Source organism: Lissotriton vulgaris, chromosome 3_1 (genome assembly GCF_964263255.1).
Source record: "Lissotriton vulgaris chromosome 3_1, aLisVul1.2, whole genome shotgun sequence".
Classification (NCBI taxonomy): domain Eukaryota; kingdom Metazoa; phylum Chordata; class Amphibia; order Caudata; family Salamandridae; genus Lissotriton; species Lissotriton vulgaris.
This window is the reverse complement of record NC_141689.1, coordinates 32,634,672-32,655,463: the sequence shown is the minus strand read 5'-3', so window position 1 is coordinate 32,655,463 and position 20,792 is coordinate 32,634,672. Positions and strand designations below refer to the sequence as shown.

The following is a 20,792-nucleotide window of genomic DNA, read 5'->3' as shown; positions in this document are numbered from 1 at the left end:
GGTCAAGCTGGTGCGCAGCTGGTACGACGGAGGCATCGCTTTGCCGAATGTTAAACTTTCTTACTGGGCGGCACAACTGATGGTCGTTAATCAATGGCTGCACGCTCCACAACACGACCCGGCATACCGACTGGACAGATGTACACTTCCCGTGGAACACTTGATGAAGGCCCTCTATACGAACAAAAAACGGCATACACTTACAGGTCCAACAGAACACACGACCAAAATTTGGCATATGGCACAAAGGGCCCTTGGGTGGGAAGGCGTGCTCACGTTGGCTACACCCCTTTGGGAAACAAGCCACCTAGGTAATCTGGGTAACACCAAGGGCTTCAGGCAATGGGACCTCATCGGTTTAACGAAAATAGGAGACCTGTGGATTAAGGAGGAGGTCATATCATTTGCTGCCCTACAAGCGAAATATGGAATGGTAGACACCGAACTATATAGATACATTCAAGTCTGACACGCGCTCCAGAGTGCAATCCCAACAGGCACTAAGCTAGCTGACTCATCTCCCCTTGAAGACAGACTACTTACTGACTTTTTGGACAAAAAAGCTATCTCGCAAACATATCGAAAACTTATCAACAATCTCCCTGACCCCATGGTTGTCTTACGCAGTAAGTGGGAGGTGGAGCTGGGGGACATAGACGACACGGGGTGGATGGATGCACTGGCATCGGCTAGAGAGGCGGCTATCCCATTGAGGCTGAAATTAATACAACTTAAAGTGTTACATCGAGTGTACTACTCCCGTACCCTACTCCACAAGTTGGGACGGGCAGCGGACCCACTCTGTCTCAGAGGCTGTGGCATGACGGGAACATTCTTCCACACCATATGGGATTGCCCTAGAATACAAACATACTGGGAACACATACTAGAGGAAATAGCGCTGGTGGGTGAGACGGATGTCCAATTGGACCCCGGATGGTGTCTCCTCAATATTTGGCCCCCTACAGACCTTAGCCTGGGACTTCAGACCTGGGCTACGCTTGGATTATCCATCGCAAAGAGGAACATCGTGAAAAATTGGGGTTCCGGAACGGTACCCTCACTGACACAGTGGGAAAATTACATGGACGTGGCAATGGTGGCGGAAAGGGCGGTCTATACACACAGGGGATGTCCCAAGAAGTGGTCTAAAGTTTGGGAGAAATGGAATGAGTCCCAAGGACACGTTTGCGATCCGCCTCAGCTGTCCACTGTCCACGAGCATAGCCCATAAGAATACGTTATACTGATACGGTATGCCTGGGATGGTTCATGTGGGGATGCTGGGAGAGGGTTGGAGGTATCAACATTACTCCATGTACACCACCAGAACAAGCTATACTAACTGCTTACAGTATTCAGAGTTGTATAAGATGTTACAAGGTTTTGACTTGGAGTCCGGGTGGCACAATAGTACTGGAGTAGGAGGGTGTGTTGGGGGGGCTGCCGGGAAAATGTTTGATCGCTGCATATGCAATGGACTGTGGCGGACACTGTAGAATTTGCTGGAATATTCCCTAATTGTCAATGGAGAGAACTGTTATGGATAGATGACGTGATTTATGCAAACAAATGTATAATTTTTTGAAGTGCAAATAAACAGTTTAATAAAAAAATTACCCCCTCTCTTCGTACTTACTTTACGGTAAAACACACCCTCCCAGGGGACTTAAGAGATCAAAGCCCAGAAAAAGAGAGTTTGGCCACTCATTCTGAAAAAGAATTGCTCACAATGGCCGAGGGAAATCTAACTGCAGGTATGCCGCATAGCCCCAACTGTTTTAGTGAGTTGGCAGCATCAGAGCAAGATAAGGAAGTGGAAAGTGAGGAAAATATGCAGGAAAATATACAGCCCTCAGCCTTAAAGGAGAAAAAAGGAGGGGCCAAAAAAGCGGATCAATTAATGGAAATTCTGATCACGGAAATGAGATCGAGCTTTGCGAAATCAGAAATAAACCAGCTTAGAATTCATGGGGTATGTGAGACATTGGAGACCAAGATGAACTCTATGATGGAAAGGGTCACTACCACGGGGGCTTTGCAGACTGGTGAAAAAGAACTTCAAAACAAAATTGAGTCATTAGAAAACCAGGCTAGACGTAATAACTTGAGGCTTCTGTATATTCCAGAGGGCCAAGAGACTGGTGACATAAAGGTCTTTGTGATAAATCTTCTAAAAGAGTTTTTTCCCTGGATTAAAACTGAGGAGCTCTCCGATGATATACAGAGGATTCACAGAGACCCTTTCACGAAAAATAAAAACAGGACAAACCCCAGGAAGACTCTTGTAAACTTTAAAACTTATGCACTAAAAGAAAGAATTCTTAAGGAGGCAATAAGTGCAGGATCTTTCAAAAAGGGTGAGTGGTCCCTCAAAATAAGATCTGATATTTCTAAAACAACTCAAGATCGCCAATGGCAGTTAGGTCAATACATGCAGGAGCTAAAATCCCTGGGGGCTAATGTGCAAATGAAATTCTCCGCAATGCTGAGGATTATGTGGGATAATCATATGTATAACCTGAAAGAGACACAAGAGGTAGAAGCACTGATAGATACGATTAAGGTGCGAAAAGCCGGACTGCAAAATATGTAAAATAAGAATATCTGCCCATGGGGTAGGGTTCTCCAATAGGCAGGATAGGCCTGCCAAAGAGTAAAGGGAGGGTTCTCCAGGGGAGGGATAAACTGGCGGAGAGAGGGGGGACACAGCCGTTGTATAAAATATGGTGCACAGGGTGTGGGAGCATATTAGGGAAAAAAAAATTAAAAATATTGGTCCGAATCACGCAAAGCCAAGAAAGCAAGTGCCCTTCCACCTTAATCCATGGGAATTACAGTTCTTTCATGGAACGTGAACGGTTTGAGAGTCAGAACAAGAAGGCAGAGGATCTTAGAATGCCTCAAAAATAAGGATTGGGTCATAATTATTCTTCAAGAAACCCATCTCTTGTTATCTGAATGGGAAAGAATAATGAAAGGACACCGTTGGGTAGATTTCTATATATGTACACAACAAACATGTTGTGTTAAAGGTGTAATCATTTTTTTTTTTAAATCAGCAAAAGCAACTATGGAGACTTACCAAGCCGATGTAAAAGGGAGATGGGTGGCTGTAAATATACATATGGATGGCAGAACACTGGTGATTGGAGGGTTTTATGGGCCCAATATTGATGATCCCTTAGCTCTGCAGGAGCTTTATGCACACCTGTTGGACGCACCAGGGCCTATTATCCTTGGTGGTGACTTTAACATCTTGTTAGATCCGGTGTTGGATAGGAGCCCTCCAAAACAACAGACACACTTTGCCTAAAATGAGGAGGTGGCTTAAAACTTATCAAGAAGATTTGGGGCTATTGGATGTATGGAGAGTTAAGGGAGAAAAGACAAACCAACCGTTCACATTCAAAAATAAAAGATTGGGACATTCTTCTAGAATCGATTACTTTTTAATAGATAAAGCACTATTGGGGGAAGGTAAAAAGGTTAGACATTTACCTGAGCATCTCTCAGACCATTCCGCGGTAACCCTGGAAATTGAGTTTGATAAACTTCGGACTCGGCCAAGGTGGACTCTAGATAAAGTAATACTTTTAGAGGACAAAATAGTAGAGGTCCATAGTGATGAAACTTTATCATATTTTCAATTAAAACAGGAACAGACTTAGAGCCAGATTAGATGGGAGGCCTACAAGGCGGTGCTTAGAGGCTAAATGATCAGCATAACGGCTCACAGAAACAAAATTAAAAAAAAGGAAATATAGAGGTTAGAGGAGGAAATACGCAGGTGGGAAGAGAATATTAATGCTGAAACATCAGCTGAGAGGACAGAAACATTTAGGAAGGAACTGACAAAGGCAAAAAATTATCTAATAAATCTTTTAGATTCTAGAATTAAGGAGAGGTGGGAAGTGAGTAAGTTAGCTCACTATCAATACGGGGAGGGGTGTTGCAAGCTCTTAGCTTGGAAAACAAAGACCGACCTAACTAAAAATAAAATCTCAAGCATTCAAGAGGCAAATAGTATTAGACCATTGGTCGAAGAAGTAGATATCAAAAATGCCTTCTTCTAATTCTTTTCAGAACTATATAGGGACGATACAATGAATAACGAGGCCCTAACTCAAGAATACCTCAGGAAAAGGGTGAAACAAACTCTGTCAGTAGACCAAAAGGATAAACTAAATGTAGAATTTACGGAATCTGAAGTCGAAGAGGTGATTAAAGGTCTAAAAGCGCAAAGGCAGCAGGGCCTGACGCCTTGCCCAATGAACTCAATAAAGCACTGCGAGGGGTGTTGGTCCCAGAACTTACCAACCTGTTTAATTATATTTTTTTAAGAGGACAAATACCTCCTAAATCATGGAGCGAAGCTAACATCTGCATAACATTGAAACCAGGGAAAGATCCTAAACGCTGCGAGTCCTATAGGCCAATTTCTATGTTAAACCGTGATTATAATATCTTTACACTGCTGTTGGCAAAGAGATTAGGAACATGTGCAGGTCATCTGACTCACATAGATCAGAAAGGGTTTATAAGGGGCAGGCAGATTCAGGAACTGACACATGAGCATATAGGAGCCATAGATCTGGCTACAGAGAAAAAAATCTCCCCAATCGGTTGTTACCTTTGATGCCGCCAAGGCCTTTGATAGGGTTAAGTGGAGTTTTTTACACAACACATTAGAGGCCTATAACCTGGGCAATCATTTCTCAAGAGCAGTTAGAGCTATTTACAGCTCCCCAACTTCATATGTGTTGGTTAACGGGTACCGGACAGAGAGAATACATATAGAAAGAGGTACTAGGCAGGGGTGCCCGTTATCTCCTATACTATTTAATCTTTATATTGAGCCCCTGGCTTGTGCCTTAAGATCCAACCCACATATATCTCCTTTTATCTGCAGGAAATGGGAAAAGAAAGTAGCGCTTTACGCAAATGACTTAATGATCTATACAAACAACTTGACAGGCTCCCTTCCCGAAATAATAGGTACACTACAGCTGTTTGGATACATATCAGGCTACCAAATTAACCAGCAAAAGACAGAGATAATGTGCTGGAACACTCAGGCTAATTATCCTTTGGAAAAACTTCAAATCAGATACTTAGGGATTTTAATTGTGATGGAGATCAAGGGGATTGCTCAGATAAACCTTAATAAGGTCCAGTCCGAGGTCAAAAAATGGTTTAATGCTTGGAGCTCTCTCCCTCTGTCAGTTATAGGTCGCTCCAATCTGGTCAAAATGATGATCTTACCTAAATTTACCTACCTCTTCAACTCGATACCATTAGAGTTAAAAAAAGACTCAATAGCTAAAATACAGGGCAAAATCAATAGCTTTATTTGGGCCTCCAAGGGAGCCAGAATCTCAGGGAAGAAGCTGAGAAGGAAACAGGAACATGGAGGGATAGCTAGCCCAGACCTTCTCCAATATTATAGGGCGTTCCATTTTAAGAATATTAGAGTGCTGTTTAAAACATTCAACTGCTTTCCAGCTTATATGCAAGCAATGACAGGTACAGAAGGGGACTACTTTCTGTACAAATTCGGTCATACAAAATACTTCAAAAAGATTAAACTGAAAATCCTGGGAACAGCCATTAGACTATGGGTCCAGATAAGACGCCTATGGAAGATCCCCTTTTATAGTAGCTGTGCCCCAATTTGGGATTCACCTGGCACGCCTGAATGCTTAAAGGATGTGCTATCAGCTCCACTGAAAGAAAGTGGAATGGGGACAAGTACTAACTGGATCGAATATTATTGAGTGGGAAAAACTTGTAGACTTAACAAATGGAAGCCTATCAAAATTTAAGTACTACCAGTTAGCAAGCTTGGCAAATACCCTAGGAAGAGATGGGCCAGGAAATGTAGAATTAGAGGCCAAGATCCGACAAAGATTTTAGAAGAAAGAAGTAGCCTACTGGTACTGGGAGCTTGTCAATGGGGGACGAGAGGATTTCACCCTACCAAACGAGATATGGGGGAAGGCGCTGCCGTTGCAGGATGTCGCAGCATTATGGCAAGTATCTGCGGCTGCATGTGGGGATGTGATTAAATCCGCAACCTTGAAAAAAAACTTCTTGTTCACTCTGCATAGAGCGTATTGGACACCCAAGAGGCTATCGAAAATCAACAAAGGGAGAATAAGGAGTTGCCCCAAATGCAGTGAAGAGAGAGTGGATGACATCCATATGTTTGGCAGTGCCCGCACTTCAGATCCAACTGGGATAATGTAGGTAAGTTCCTCTCCGAGGTCCTCAAACAAGAAATACAGGTGAGCGCCCATTTGATTCTTTTTGGGGTGAAACTAGAGGACACGGGGGTTTCTAGCCTTAATAAAAGGCTTAGGAATCTACTATTGTGATGGTGTTAGCAGCTAGACGTGAAATTTGCATAATATGGGTTAACCCCCTCCCCCCCACAGTAGAAGAGTGGTTAAATTCACTTATTAGAATAAATAAACTGGATAAAGCAGGGGCATACAGTAAAAGGCTGGAGTTTTGGAATAATTGGGAACAATACTGGGCGGAAAGAGCATAAGAAACCATGATTCGGCAAACTAAGAGGTCCAATGATTAAGCGCATCAATAGTTTTGAGTGGCGGGTCCAGGTTATGGCCTGTGAATGGAGTGGGCAAGCTGCTTAAGAGAGATTAAGGAGTGATCCTAGTGCCGGGGAAGGGACATGGAAGGTACAGGTAGCCAGAAAGGCTCTCTCTCGGTGGTTTAAATTGCTATAACACTCTATTATTTGAAACTTTGCGTGATGAGGACTAAAAATTAAAAATTAAAAAAAAAGACCAGTTACATTGAATAGAGACTTCAGCGACATGCATTACATCCAAGATACAAGTAGAAAAGCCCTAATTCACATACGAATGGTAGAAGCACAAAAGTTAATACAGATACTAGTTGTTGGTTACATACATACTAGTTACAAATTAACTCAAGGAAAAGATACTATGGTAGGGGTATGTATTCACTCTAATAGGGCATGGAGGTGAGTGCGAAACGTTACTAAGTTTAGCTGGAGAGTTTGTTTAAATCAACCACTTATTTAATACCTCATCTTCACCTGCTGTGCTAGAATATTATTCAGCGTCCCCAACAACTAATGACCCAGAGGCAAAGCCACAGAACTTGCCAAAGCATACACCTTCGCTCTAATTTTGATACCTTTGTAAACTCATTTGGGCGGATTGCAGCACGGTTGGTATTCGCCTTACTGTTCATAACATTTCAGTTTACAGGTAATACCCTCAAATACCAGGATATCTAGTTTCTGGGCTACCGGAAGGGCAGACGTTCATCCAGCCTTCCTCAAGGTTTCTTTACACAGCACGTTGTCATAGTTTTGTCTCAGAGAAGACCGTGCAAGTGGGTGCAACGGTAATGTTTTGCCGGGTAAGGTTAGTAAGCTTATATATGCGAAAGAACTCAATCGTGTAGGCTGGGGGTTTGTGTGGGGTTTAGATTGAGGGGGATTCATATTTACTTTATACAACTCGCTACCATTGACACGGTCAAGGGCCCTGGCTTGCTGTAGGTGTAAGGTTACGTGTTGATTATATATATGGAGGCAATGACAAAAGAGGCGGAACTCTGCGGCACGCTATACTAAGCACAGATTTCAGCTTAAGTCTGTTAATCCAACGACAAAGACAGAGCAAGTGCACAACTAAATATTGTTAACCCGGCAGGTGGCACATTTGAATAGGTGGAAGGCATGCTAATTATGCTATCTACAATGTGGTATCTTGTGTTTTATCCGACCCCCCACCCACCCCCCAACCCCTCCCTGTCCTCGTAAGGGAATGCAATCTTATTGTGATGCAGACCATAGATAAATCTTGCTTTTGTTTGTGGAATGACACAGCAATACTTTAAAGCAGCAGTGCTTAGTTTCTCAAAATGTTGAAAGTTTCGATGAAATAGCGTGAACGTTGTAGTCAGTTTCTTTTAATTAGGACATACAGAGATCCTTGATCACAAATAGGCACGGGGTGGCGCTGTTGGTGCTGTGCACTTGGAGCAGTTGGTTTCGGTGGGTGCAGTTGTTGGCTTTGTTAGGCGTGAGAGGTTCACTTGACAGCGCTGGTGATACTCAAAGCATTCCATGTCTTATAGGAAGCCACCTTTGGAGGCATTCTCATTATCTAGATAATTCACCCCAGGGCGACACTCGGATTCAGACCTCCTGTAATGCTGCCAGTGTGGAGGCATTTTAAGTGGGAGAGTGAGCAGTCGGGAGCTCAGGTGCATGTTTGGTGGATGAACTATTGTCACGGTGTAGGTTTAAGTAGTTGGAGTTGGTAACTGAATTTGACCAAGCGCTCGATGCAATGTGTGGGCATCGCCACGCTGCGGCCAGTGCACAGGCATTGTGTTTGCCCCAGGGGGCGGCAAGCGAAGGCAAGGCCCTTTCCAAATCTGGCACCTGAACACTAGGTCCGTCAGGGCCAACTTGACTGTTGGGGTGACTTGTGTAGGCGTAGACTCATTACAGTCTTGCACAGTCCCATCATGTCAGAATTGAAGCAGTGACCTAGGTGTATCTGGGCATAAAGGAATGCCAAACAAGAATCCAGAGGACTACAGAGCAAGTGCACTCTGTTCTGAGCCTATTATATGCCGGCGGCGTAAGTAACATTAGTAGCCGCCAGTTCAAACGGGCATCACCTCCTTCAAGATAGTACGCATTTCTTTAAGTGTGAAGTAGGCCCCATACAGAACCTCAACGGAACAATCACCTAGGCTAACCTTGCCAGTGCAAACAATTATGATTCGGGAGGGATTGAGTGCTGCAAGTGTGGGCATTCCTTGCTTTAGACAGACGAAAGCATTAGGAATATTACATACCCGGTAGGGGACCGTCTTTTACCCTTGGTCACAGGGGCAGCTCCCAGCAGGTTCACCTAGCCTTTCGGCCTCTTGAGGTCGATAATATGACTACCAGTAAGTTGAGTATCAACAGACATCTGTTATTCCGAGCCAGTAGACCTTTCAGGGTGATGGTGCATTCAAAGACACATACATACAGGTTTCTTAGGCAAAGCCACAGGTTTATGCTTTAATTGGATAGAGTCAGAGATCTGAAGGGCCAGTTTTATGCAGCACGTAGATCATAAATTGGTTAAAACAATAAACCGGTTCTTCGAAGGCAGGTATTAGTCAACCCCACCCACCCCAAGTTCACCCAGACTCCGAATAAAGGAATAACATTTACTTTCAACAGGCCTGGGTTAACAAATGTAATGCATTGAATCATAGCTTCAGCCAGCTGATATCATTGAGAGTTTCAGGGGCAGAGGGGTTGTACCTCCAGGCAGTAGGTTCCAGTTCAGGAGCAGAGGGAAGCAGATTCTGGGGCAGGTTAGAATACCTCAAAGGTATATCTGTGGGTTTAATGCATGAGTATCTCTGGTGTTAAGGCTGGGTAGAACCATTCTCACTTAGAGGATGTCCATGTTAAAACGTTGTGCTTATAACGGTTCTCATGACCCAGGGGGTTTATTGTATCTTTTCAAGGGGAAGAGATATAATTTAGGTACTTCGTTGACTACAACGTAGCACATTAAGGCGGGCGGTGTATAAGTCAAGTTGCAACTAGGAGATTTCCCTCATTAACGTCAGCAGCTGCTCACGTGGTTAGCAGTAAGCAGCCGGGGAAGTCAGGGGGCAAACACCACAGATAAACTGAACAGGCTAAATTCCTGTAAGATAAGAGTGATACATGGCAAGTACAAGATGACTCCCGGTCCTAATGTCACATAGTTCTAAGCTCATTGGATAGTTGAGCCTTTACACATCATATTAGGATAGTCACCGTGGTTGAACAGGCTGTTGGGTATGCCTTGCCAGGACATTGACACAAACTGCACACGAACGGGAGCCTCCATAAAGTGTAAATTCTGAAAACACGGACTGGGGTACGTTTGGCTCAAGCATCTTCTCCGCCGAGCTGCAGGGCATCATGTTGTGGCCAGTTGTCTTTGAGTGACAGGCAAGTGCAGTAAGGGATTTGTATTAAGTAACGAGGTTACTTGCAGGGAGGTAGAGGGGTCCCAGCGGCCCCACAAAAGGTGGTTTGTGGTAAAACATGAAACTGGGAATCTTGATTCCGACATTATCATTGGATTTATAATACGCGAGACTCTCTGGCTATGCGGGGTAAAAATGTTCCAACATGAAATCCGAACCCAGCTTGTATTTGATGGAGGGCAGTCAATTCCGGGGAAAACTAAGTGAACTAGGTCTATTGCTGGTTCAAGCACCAAGGGTGACAGCTGGTTAGCAGGTGGTATGCACCTGAGATCGGACTGCAGTTAAGCAAGCCTGGTGGGCTGAGTACATTGCTACGCCAAGAAAGGGTGCGGTGATGGCAATAGTGGGCACAATACATACAGTCCTTCAAACCAAATTTGACACCATTAATGTGTTTGCCTTGGTTGAGCAATCAAAAAGGTCTGTGCAAATGTCAGTAAACTCAGCAAAGTATGTGCAATCTGGAACCGAGGGCATGTTACAGGTTGCTTCAGTTAAGCAAAAAATCCCCCGTCCATGTCCCATGGGAAGAAAAGGACTTGAGGGACCCCTGTAGTCACACTTGCCTCAAGGTGTGTCCCTCGCGATGCTCCTACGTGATGTCCTCGTTGCTTCCCCGCATGGCAAGTCCTTTTCTTCCCATGGGACATCCCTACCCCTAATCCGGGGTTTAAAGTCTCATAGTAGAGACTGACAAAGGTCAACCTACTTAAGTGGATTCATCTTAGTCATTTAGAGACTAGAAAGGGGGCCCATTTTCACGCGTCCTGGTGAATGCCATGGACCCTCCTGGCCACGATGGCAGAAACATCGACACTGATGGGGATGGGGGTACTAAACCCACAAGTCCCCTCTATTAGTTTTAATATTGAGCAAATACTGCGCAATTACAGTTTTCATGTAGTATTTGCATCGATTTTTAAACCACTCACTCACTTTCCTAGAACGGGCCCCCACTTAGTTGTGAAAGTGCCTCCCTGTCTACAGGTGAAGCCCCACTCTCTATTAAACGCGGTTTCAGAGCGAAGACTGCCAAGGATGAAACATGACACCTGGTGGTGTGTGAGGACAGTCCTTACATTTTTTTTGAGATGCCCAACAACACATAGGGAATAGGCGTAGTGCGCAGCTACCTTCTTTAGGAATCAGACACCGATCCAGGGTAGCTTCTGGTTGTGTGATACATGTTACTTGGAGGTCAGCTTACGTTGACTGCCCCGTAGCCTCTGGTTCACTCCCCTTTTTTAATATTAGGGTTATTGTGCGTATATAGGATACAAGTGATGACATGGTTGTACTAACAAGGGACTAACACGCCTCGTAATGAATCAGAAGACAGCATTGACAAAGAACAAACTCAAAAGGCTATGAAAAATAGGGGCGGGGGAGTGGGCGAAGCTTCTCTCCGTACTCAACTACCCCAGCTCTTCGCAGAGCAGCGCGTGTGCACTCGACCTAATAAAGATCAACTGGAAACATCTATTGCCCCTGGGGGTGCTCTAACACTAAGTAAAACGTAGTCCCTTTTCCATGAGCTAAATGGCACATGGGGAAGGGTGCGAGGAGTGAGGCGCTGCTCCCGACGGGGTGAACAACCCAGAGAAAGGAGGGACAAAGAGCAAAAGAACCAAAATGAGGCCAGAGTTTATAAAGGACACCGACAGGATAGCGTTAAAAGCAGTGGGCGGGGCTGAAGCCCACAAAGAAGTAGAAACAAGAGGTCTGGAATGCTCGACCTAAAAACTAAAGCTCACCTGCCCTCTGGTTTCTCCAGGCCGAGCACTATTAACAAACCCACGGAGGTAAATTGGGTGTGGGCTGAGGGGGTGAGAGCCCTTCTGAAGGAACAGCCACAATCCTTGTCAGGGAGAAGGAAAAAAGTCATTAAAAGAACGTGCGTTTAAGCCGCTGGTGGCCCGGCACCAAAGCAGTCAGGCCTTAAACTTTAAGTGTTGCGCAAATACTTTCAGGCTTAAAGTATTTCTGCAACACTTAACAGTAATAAAGTGAAAACACAAGCATTTTAAAATAGAAAGTATGGCAATATCGCACCTATGCCGACAGGATCCTGCAAGCCTTTTGCGCATGGCTTTAAATCTTAAGCGCCTACCTGCCCCGGAGCTGCTGACGTCACGGACCAGCGCTTTGAAGCGCTCCATCACTCGGCCAGGGATCAGCATGATCACATCGATATAGGAATAATAACCAAGAGAAAAGTATTGTTGCTGGTGGACGGGAGTGACCCAGTCCTGCACGCTCGCGGCCCCCGCTCCGCCGCCCCATCCGTTGCTGACGAGCACCGCCTGGAAGGAAGCATCGGGGGGCTGCTCACTCAACCCCCACAGGGAGCACGCCGGGACCGTGCAGAGGGCCGGGAGCCCGCTCAGCGGCACCAGCAGGTCGAACTCGTCGGGCGCGGACACCTTCAGCCCCTCGATGTAGCTGCCGGACCTCAACGCAACCGAGGAGAACCTGTGATCTTGGGCATGGACCCGCTGCAGGAGGGGCTCCACGGTCGCCAGCACCCCCCTCAGGGCCCGGGAAGTGTCCTCCCTGCGGATCAGGACTTGTTTCTCCAGGAAGGCCTCCAGAGTCCCGGGGTCCAGGGGGCCCCATTCCTCCCGCGCGCTCATGTCCAGGATTGGCACAGACCCTGGCCACCTCTCTTCTCGGCACCTGCAGGAGTGAGCCGAGAGCGGGCACCAGTTCATAATACCCGCGCCTCGCCCGTCCACGCCCACGGCCGGGGACAGCGAATGAGCAAAGCCACCGGGAACCATGCATGCCACGTCTGAGGCTGGCACTGAGCCCAGGTGCGCTCCAGAAGGTTCGCTGAGCAGCCGGGACGGAGGAAGCCATGCCCGCTCCAGGCACCCACCAGTGCCCGCCAGACAAATGCGCACAGATCACCCACCGCCTTAAGGTGGGCACCTTCTTTAACGCTTTAAGTGCCTCGAGGCAGGGGAGGCTCTAGGCTCATGGTGGCCCTGGGCAGGGAGCGTAGGTAGGGGGCCCCAGAAGAGGGGGTCCCGGTGGGTCGGAGCGGGAGGCCAGTGAAGAGGGGGAGGGTCAGGGTGTTTGGAAGCGGAACAGAACCGGAGGCCGCCAAATCCCTGCCAGGGGCCGCCACGCAAATATGTATCTATCCTCAGGATTATTATATTAAGGATATATATTGGCGTGGTGGCCCCTGGGGTTTGGTGGCCCAGTGCAGGTGCACAGCTTGCACATGCCTAAGGCCGCCCCTGCTCGAGGCGCTAGACATCCCCAGAGAACAGAGGTTGCAGTGGTACTGGAGCCCTGTGGGTGGAAGAAAGTTCCCCCAACGGAGCCGGTGGGTGACCGCAGCCTCTCAGGCAGCAAGGACGGGGGAGAGGAGGGTGACCAACCATCCGTAGATTTCACGGGCCCTCCCTAATTTGGATCTCACATCGGTTGTCCCTGACGATTAGGGTGACCAGATCTTGAGAACCAAAATTTGGGACATTTTGGGAAAATAGAAGGACTACAATTTTTCATCCACTGATTAGCGCAGAATGACAACTCTCATCAACATAGGATCACAGATGCATAAAGACAATAAATAAAATGTAATATCTACAACCAACGTCATGCCTGTTAATCAAATTGCTTACTTATCACAGCTGCTAACTAGCATAGCTTTAGAACACCCAAAAAAGGGCCTCTCATTGTTTTCAGCCGACCCCCTCTAAAAACGGGACATGAGCCAAAATTGCCGAAATATCCCGGGCCAGCTGGAGAAAAACCAGGACTGTCCGGGCAAATCCAGGACGTCTGGTCACCCTAATGACGATCCCTTTTACTGACGCCTTTGGTCCGTGATTTTGGGCATTGGGGAACATCCCTGCCCCCCTGCCAGAAGCCTCAGCTCCCTGATGGGGCACCCCCCACTCCTCGGATCACAAGAGCAGCCCCAGCCTGTCTATTGTCATTCTGTATGCGTCAGTCTGGGCTGGTACAGCATGTGATGGGCCTCCTCCAGCCTCAGTCTAGGGCAGGGCATTCAGTCAGGTGGAAGAAATTAACAAAAACGCCCATGCTGCTGCTAGGTGACAATCCAGTTCATGAAAAGGTGGTGAAACAAGATTTAAAACAAGCATTTACAATGCAATGGTCCCAGCATTGTTAAAGTTAGAGCTATTGGCATTGCTCATGGCATTATTTTTATTTATGTTTTGGTTTTTAAAACATATAAAGAAATAGCATTGTCATTTACAATGCCAATAGCTTAATTGCTCGCAAATGCGAGACCTATTGCATTTGCACCCACACAGAGCCACCCACACAAAGCCACCCACACACACATACAGAGCCACCCACACAGCCATTCACACAGAGTCATTCACACAGAGCCACCCACACAGAGCCACCTACACACAGACAGAGCCACCCACGCACACAGACAGAGCCACCCACACAGTCATTCACATAGAGCCACCCACCCACCCACACAGAGCCACCTACACACAGACAGAGCCACACACACAGACAGAGCCACCCACACACAGAGCCACCTACACACAGAGCCACCCACACACAGAGCCACCCACACACACAGAGCCACCCACACACACAGAGCCACCCACACACACAGAGCCACACACACACAGAGCCCCCCCCCCACACACAGAGCCACACAAAGCCACACACACACACACACACACAGCCCCCCCACACACACACAGAGCCACACACACACAGAGCCACACACACACACACACACACACACACACACACACACACACACACACACACACACACAGAGCCACACACACACACAGAGCCCCACACACAAAGAGCCACACACACAGAGCCACACACACAGAGCCACACACACACACACACAGAGCCACGCACACACACACAGAGCCACACACACACACACACAGAGCCCCCCCCCACACACACAGAGCACCCCCCACACACACAGAGCCACACACACACACACAGAGCCACACACACACACACACAGAGCCACACACACACACACACACACACACACACACACACACAGACACACACACCCACACACACACACAACCACACACACACACACACACACAACCACACACACACACAACCACACACACACACACACAGAGCCACACACACACACACACACACACACACACACACACACACAGACACACACACAGAGCCACACACACAGAGCCACACACACACAGAGCCACACACACACAGAGCCACACACACACAGAGCCACACATACACACACAGATCCACACACACACACAGAGCCACACACACAGAGCCACACACACACACAGACACACACACAGAGCCACACACAGCCACACACACACACAGAGCCACACACACACAGAGCCACACACACACAGAGCCACATACACAGAGACACACACACAGAGACACACACACACACACACACAGACACACACACACACACACACACACACAGCCACACACAGGGAACAGAGGCCAGAAAAAATGCTCACAACGAGGGAACAGAGGCCAGAAAAAACACTCACAACGAGGGGGCAGGAAAGCAAGCACAGCGAGGGGGCAGGAGAGCAAGCACAGCGAGGGGGCAGGGGAGCAAGCACAGCGAGGGGACAGGGGAGCAAGCACAGCGAAGGGGCATTGTCCAAACCTGCTTGGCTTTTATAACTTTTTTATCCCACTGTCTATTACTTTCCCTTCACTCCTTTCTTGCTCCCCTACTACCTGACCGTCCATATATTTTTTTAATTTCATTTTTATTTTTGTTGGAGGGCCCAGTGCAGCTGCCATTTGCTGTTGTGCTACTTTGCAGTGATAAAAGCTTTCGCTACACAATGTATTTTATTTTTTTATTTTGCGATTTAGGTGTAGTTGTAATCTTGGACTGGTAAATAAATAAAATTGGGCCTGCGTCCTTCCCTAGGCCTGCGTGCATACCTCATTCAGTTGGCGCTCATAGAAAGGGATGCGTATACCAGCAGAAGCCAAGCTTCCATGCTTTTTCCTTTTTTTGTTAACTTTGCTTTTTATTTCTTGCTGATGCTTCACAGCTGAGTTAAAAAAAAAGAAGCAAATCCAAAAGGTTCATAAAGCGAGACTTTATGGCTTTGCCAATGCTTGTTAGAAATGGTTTTAGGGAAAAAAGTTACCGTATATATACAATGCTCTTTTATTCAAAATATTTATTTTGCAAAAATGCTTATTTTGAGCTCATAGAAATGTAACAATAAGGGCAAATGGTCCCAGCAGATGGCTCCATGCAGTCATATGGTGATGACTGCCACACTGCCCCATGTCTTTATCCAAAACGACTTCTCATTTTGAGACTCAAGGTTTTGCATTTTTCATTCCTAACTTGGGTTTAAAAATCACAGCACTAAAAGTGCTGTTGGCTAAGCAGTCGGAAGTAGCTTAGGGTTTGACACGTGACATGGGGTCACTTAGCAGGCATGCATGCAGAACATGTTTGCAAGGTTGTGTTGCTTCTTAAAGTATTTACAGCTCTCCGCAATCCAAGAGTGCATTGCAGACTCCAGCTGAGTGCGCAGAAGCAAATAAAAAGAGCACATATGGCTGACAAGGGAGATAGTTCAGGAGTATTGCGTGTGTGTGTGTCGAAATGTACAATTCGATCACAGGTAGAACCTTGTACATTGAATGTTTTGCAGGCACCTTCACTTAGCGCCTCTCGTTAATTCTCCTTGTGTTTATGTTATTGATCTAAGATGGGGGTGGGGGGGTCTCTCAATAATTCTGTGATGAGACGAGAATATTTGCTTTCCACAGACCGCTGGCCGCACCGCTGAGTTGAGTCCAGGTGTGTATACAGCGTGTGCATGAACTGCCTGGTCTTGTCACACCACCTCTCCTGGTGCAAGCTGCGCAGGTGTCCCTCCGGCCGACGCCTGACCTAGCCTCGCGGGGACCGAAGACTCGCAGTTTTATGAAGCAAAGTAATGAATCTCCGAACTTCGGGTTCACTCCGCCATGCATGTGGGTTCGATTGACTCCAGAGTTTGCTTGTTTAACCCCTTTGCCGTTTAATTGCTGGGCCTGAAATGCTTTCCACGGTTTAGAGTGAATTCGGTCAGATGCAAGCCAGCTGCCAGCAGGAGAGCTGCGGCCTTGGTTGGAAAAGCCGAAGCCATAGAGCCCCCTTCCCGCCTCTGCTGTGAAAGCACCGCTGGGGCAAAGCAAACCTGCAGAAGAGAGGGGGGCTGCAGAGAGACAGGGCGGCCCGCACTGCTTGACACAGAAGTGTGAGTCCGTAAGGTAAACTCAAAAGTCTCGACAAGAGCCACAAACAAGCACTAAAGAGCCGAAATGTTTAAATACTCCAGCTCCTCAAATAACGTTCACATTCATGAGGCGCTACAAATAGCAGAAACGCCTGCTGCCACTCACAGGTAAGGTTCAGTTGACAACGCCCTTCTGAACTGCTGCCTGCTTGTAAAGCGTGCTTGTGTTGTCGGTACTTACTGCATTTAGATTGTTAAGACGGCAAGTGCACTGAAAGAGAGCCAATAAAAAGGGTGCAACGTTTTGTTTAGCTCATTGATATGTGTAATTTTAAAAGGCTGATGCCATGCTACCAGACACATTCTACTATATCACACTTTACACTAAGTCAAAGTGAAAACACAGTGCCACGCATGGAACCCTTAATAAAACAAAGTAAAAAGGAACATTTTAAAATTATTTGTTTTACCATTGAATTATCCTTGCTTCACAGCTCCTCAAAAATCTAATTTTTGGAAACAATTATAAATACAGAAATATTGGCATTTAATATTCTGTCAACCTTTTCTTATCGATGTAAACAAAGCGACAATCACTTGACGTGAAAAATGCATTAATTGTACACACGAATAGGACAAGCGCGTCGATTATATTTTGTTTAATTATTCTGAAAGTGAAACATCAACAATATAAACTCGTGGCTGCAGAGTTCTGACCCGAAGCCACTTCGTACATTGCTTGCTACATTGTCATTGTCGTGTTGACGCAAGCTCTGATTTGCACCCGCTCAAGCCATCTGTAGCCAGACCTCAGACATCCCTCGAACTTCGGGACCCGCCTGCCATTACTTGATAATCGGTCAAATGAACACTTCGAAGGCTGGACGGCCTCCCCCAGAAAAGCGCAGATACAATGTCTTGTAAGAATAAAATTGAATCCGTTTGAAAGGGCAGACACAAGCTCACCCTAATCCCTGCCAGCTGCCTTGGCTTCCTTGTATTTCGAGAAAGCAGCCCTCTAGAATTCTTCTTCCTAATCCCGCGTCCTGAAATTCAATATCTTTTCCGAAACAAAAAAGAATATTTAAGTTTCATGCCCGAGGCAGCTGAGCCGAGAGTCCTTGGTGTTTTTTTCTTGTTCGGTAAACAAAACCTTGAATGGAGGCAGGGCGTTTAGCAGACAATTAACTCCCCCTGAGCCCAGCACACAATCATGTTGTCTTGAAGTTTCTCCAGCAGACACCAGAAAGCCCCTGACTCAAACAAAACCATGTCGGAGACCAGCTGGGGGCACCGGGACACCACCATGTTTCTCCGAGGCAAAGCAGAAATGCCTTGGAGAAAGCAGCGTAATTTTCTGATTCGGGGGCGTGGTTTTCTTTCTCTCCTCTTCCCATTGGCTGGAAGGTAAAATTCCAGCCAATGGAAAGAGGAGAGAAAGAAAACAAGAAAGAAGCTAAAAAAGACGCCCCGAATCGGAAAAAGACGGGGCTTGAACAGAGTGACGTCCCTCTCCGCCAATGGTTGGCCTCCGTTTAGGAAGCCAGCCAATGGAGAAGAGGGGCGGGTTCAAGCCCTACTCCAGAAAACATTACTTCGCTGACCGAGACTGCGCAAGCGCAGCCTACGGTCCTCGACCTAAAAAGGGTTATGGGTCTTTCACTGTCTCATAATTTTAAAACAGGCGCATTTTCAATGTTATATTCAACAAAGCCATTTTTGCTGCTATTTTTATTTCATGCAACTAGCAACCATTGACAAAGCCAATAGTTCTAGCATGTAGGTGTAACACTACTTGTTGTGCTATATATATGGATGCAATGATAGAAGCAGCAAATTACCAGTCGGGCGGCACACTGTTTTAAGCACAGATTTTTAGCTCAAGGTTTTAAGCCATGCCCTTAATTACATTGTAACACCCCCTTTGGAGAGAGCCCCCCAGTTTTTTTAAGGCATGCCCTTAATTACATTTTAACACCCCCTTTGGAGAGACCCCCAGTTTTTTCATTCCACTTAAAGGTCCGGAAACAACACCATGTCACAGTGGCACTGTGCATCATGCATGACTCATGACTTCCACTTTTTCTGATAGCCTATGTATAGGGGCATAGTGAGCCCTTCCCCGTCCCCACCACTTGCTTTAGGAACTATAGCAGGGGTAAAGTACTTGATGGGCCTCTTCTGCCTGCAACTCTGCAAACAAAGGCTCAGCTAATAATAAATGTGAAAGGGTAGGTGAGTGAGTAAGTGAAGGGATGGGTGGATGGCTGGATGGATTTGAGAAAGGGGGAAGGGATGAAAGAAAGGGTGAAGGGATGGATGTATAGGTGGAAGGGTAGATGGACAGGTAAAAGGATGGATGGATGAGTGAAATGATGGATGGATGAGTGGAAGGGTGGATGACAGGCGAGTGAATGGGTGGATGGATAAGTGAACTGATGGATGGATTGATGAATTGATAAGTGAAAGGGTGAATGGATGGATGAGTGAAATGATGGATGGATGAGTGAAAGGGTGAATGACAGGCAAGTGAATGGGTGGATGGATAAGTGAACTGATGGATGGTTTGATGAATTTATAAGTGAAAGGATGAATGTATGAGTGAAAGGGTGGATGTAAGGCTGGATGAGTGAGTGAAAGGTTGGATGGATGACAGAAAGGATGGATGGATGAGTGAAAGGGTGGATGGATGAGCTAAATAGTGGATGGATGAATGAATGAGTGAAAGGGTGGATGGATGAGGAAAGGATGGATGGATGGATGAGGGAAGGAGTGAAAGGGTGGATGGATGAGAGAAAGGATGGATTGATGAGTAAAAGGATGGAGGAGTGATAGGGTCAATGGATGGATTCATGAATGGGTGATTTGATGGATGGGTCGATGGAAGGATGGATGGCTAAATGAAAGGGATGGAGAGAGAAAGGGATGATGGATGGATGGATGACTGAAAGGGTGGATGGTTGGAAGGACGAGTGACTGGGTGGATGAATGAGTAAGTGAAAGGATGACTGGATGTGTGATAGGGTAGATGTCTGGATGGATGAGTGAATGGATGGATGAGAGGAAGAGTGGATGGATGAGTGTACAGATGGATGGATGCATGGATGAATAGATGATGGATAGGTTCGCAAATGGTTAAATATTGATATGGATGGGCACACAGATGGAAGGACAGAATGAATGGTGAAAGACTGAATGATGGGTGAAAGAATGATAACACTTGTGTCACCCATTATCTTAAGTACATTTCTTGTAGATTGACTTTCATATTTATATGAGTCATTGTCTCTATATAATATATGTGTGATGTAACACACTCCGACATCCTCTTCTACTTGCTTGGGATGAGTAGCACTATAAAAGAAATTAAATACACATGAGACAGGGTCTACGTGAAGAGGAGGGGCACCATTGGAGGGTGGTAGCAAGGCCGGACTGGCCGGACCAGGCATCGAGCATTTCCCTGGGAGGCTGGCTTGCTCAAAGCTGTGCTCA

At 46.5% G+C, this 20,792-nt stretch overlaps 1 protein-coding gene across 1 annotated transcript in view; it reads right to left on the bottom strand.

Annotated features, from left to right (window-relative positions):
• LOC147725873 (protein mab-21-like 3) overlaps positions 1-12,783 on the bottom strand; it is a 144,253-nt gene extending 131,470 nt beyond the window's left edge. The window contains exon 1 of the mRNA XM_086962810.1: positions 12,167-12,783. Within this exon, the coding sequence (XP_086818936.1) occupies positions 12,167-12,767 (601 nt within the window). The 5' untranslated portion in view covers positions 12,768-12,783. The remainder of the gene's footprint in view (positions 1-12,166) is intronic.
• Between the last annotated feature and the right edge of the window lie 8,009 nt (positions 12,784-20,792).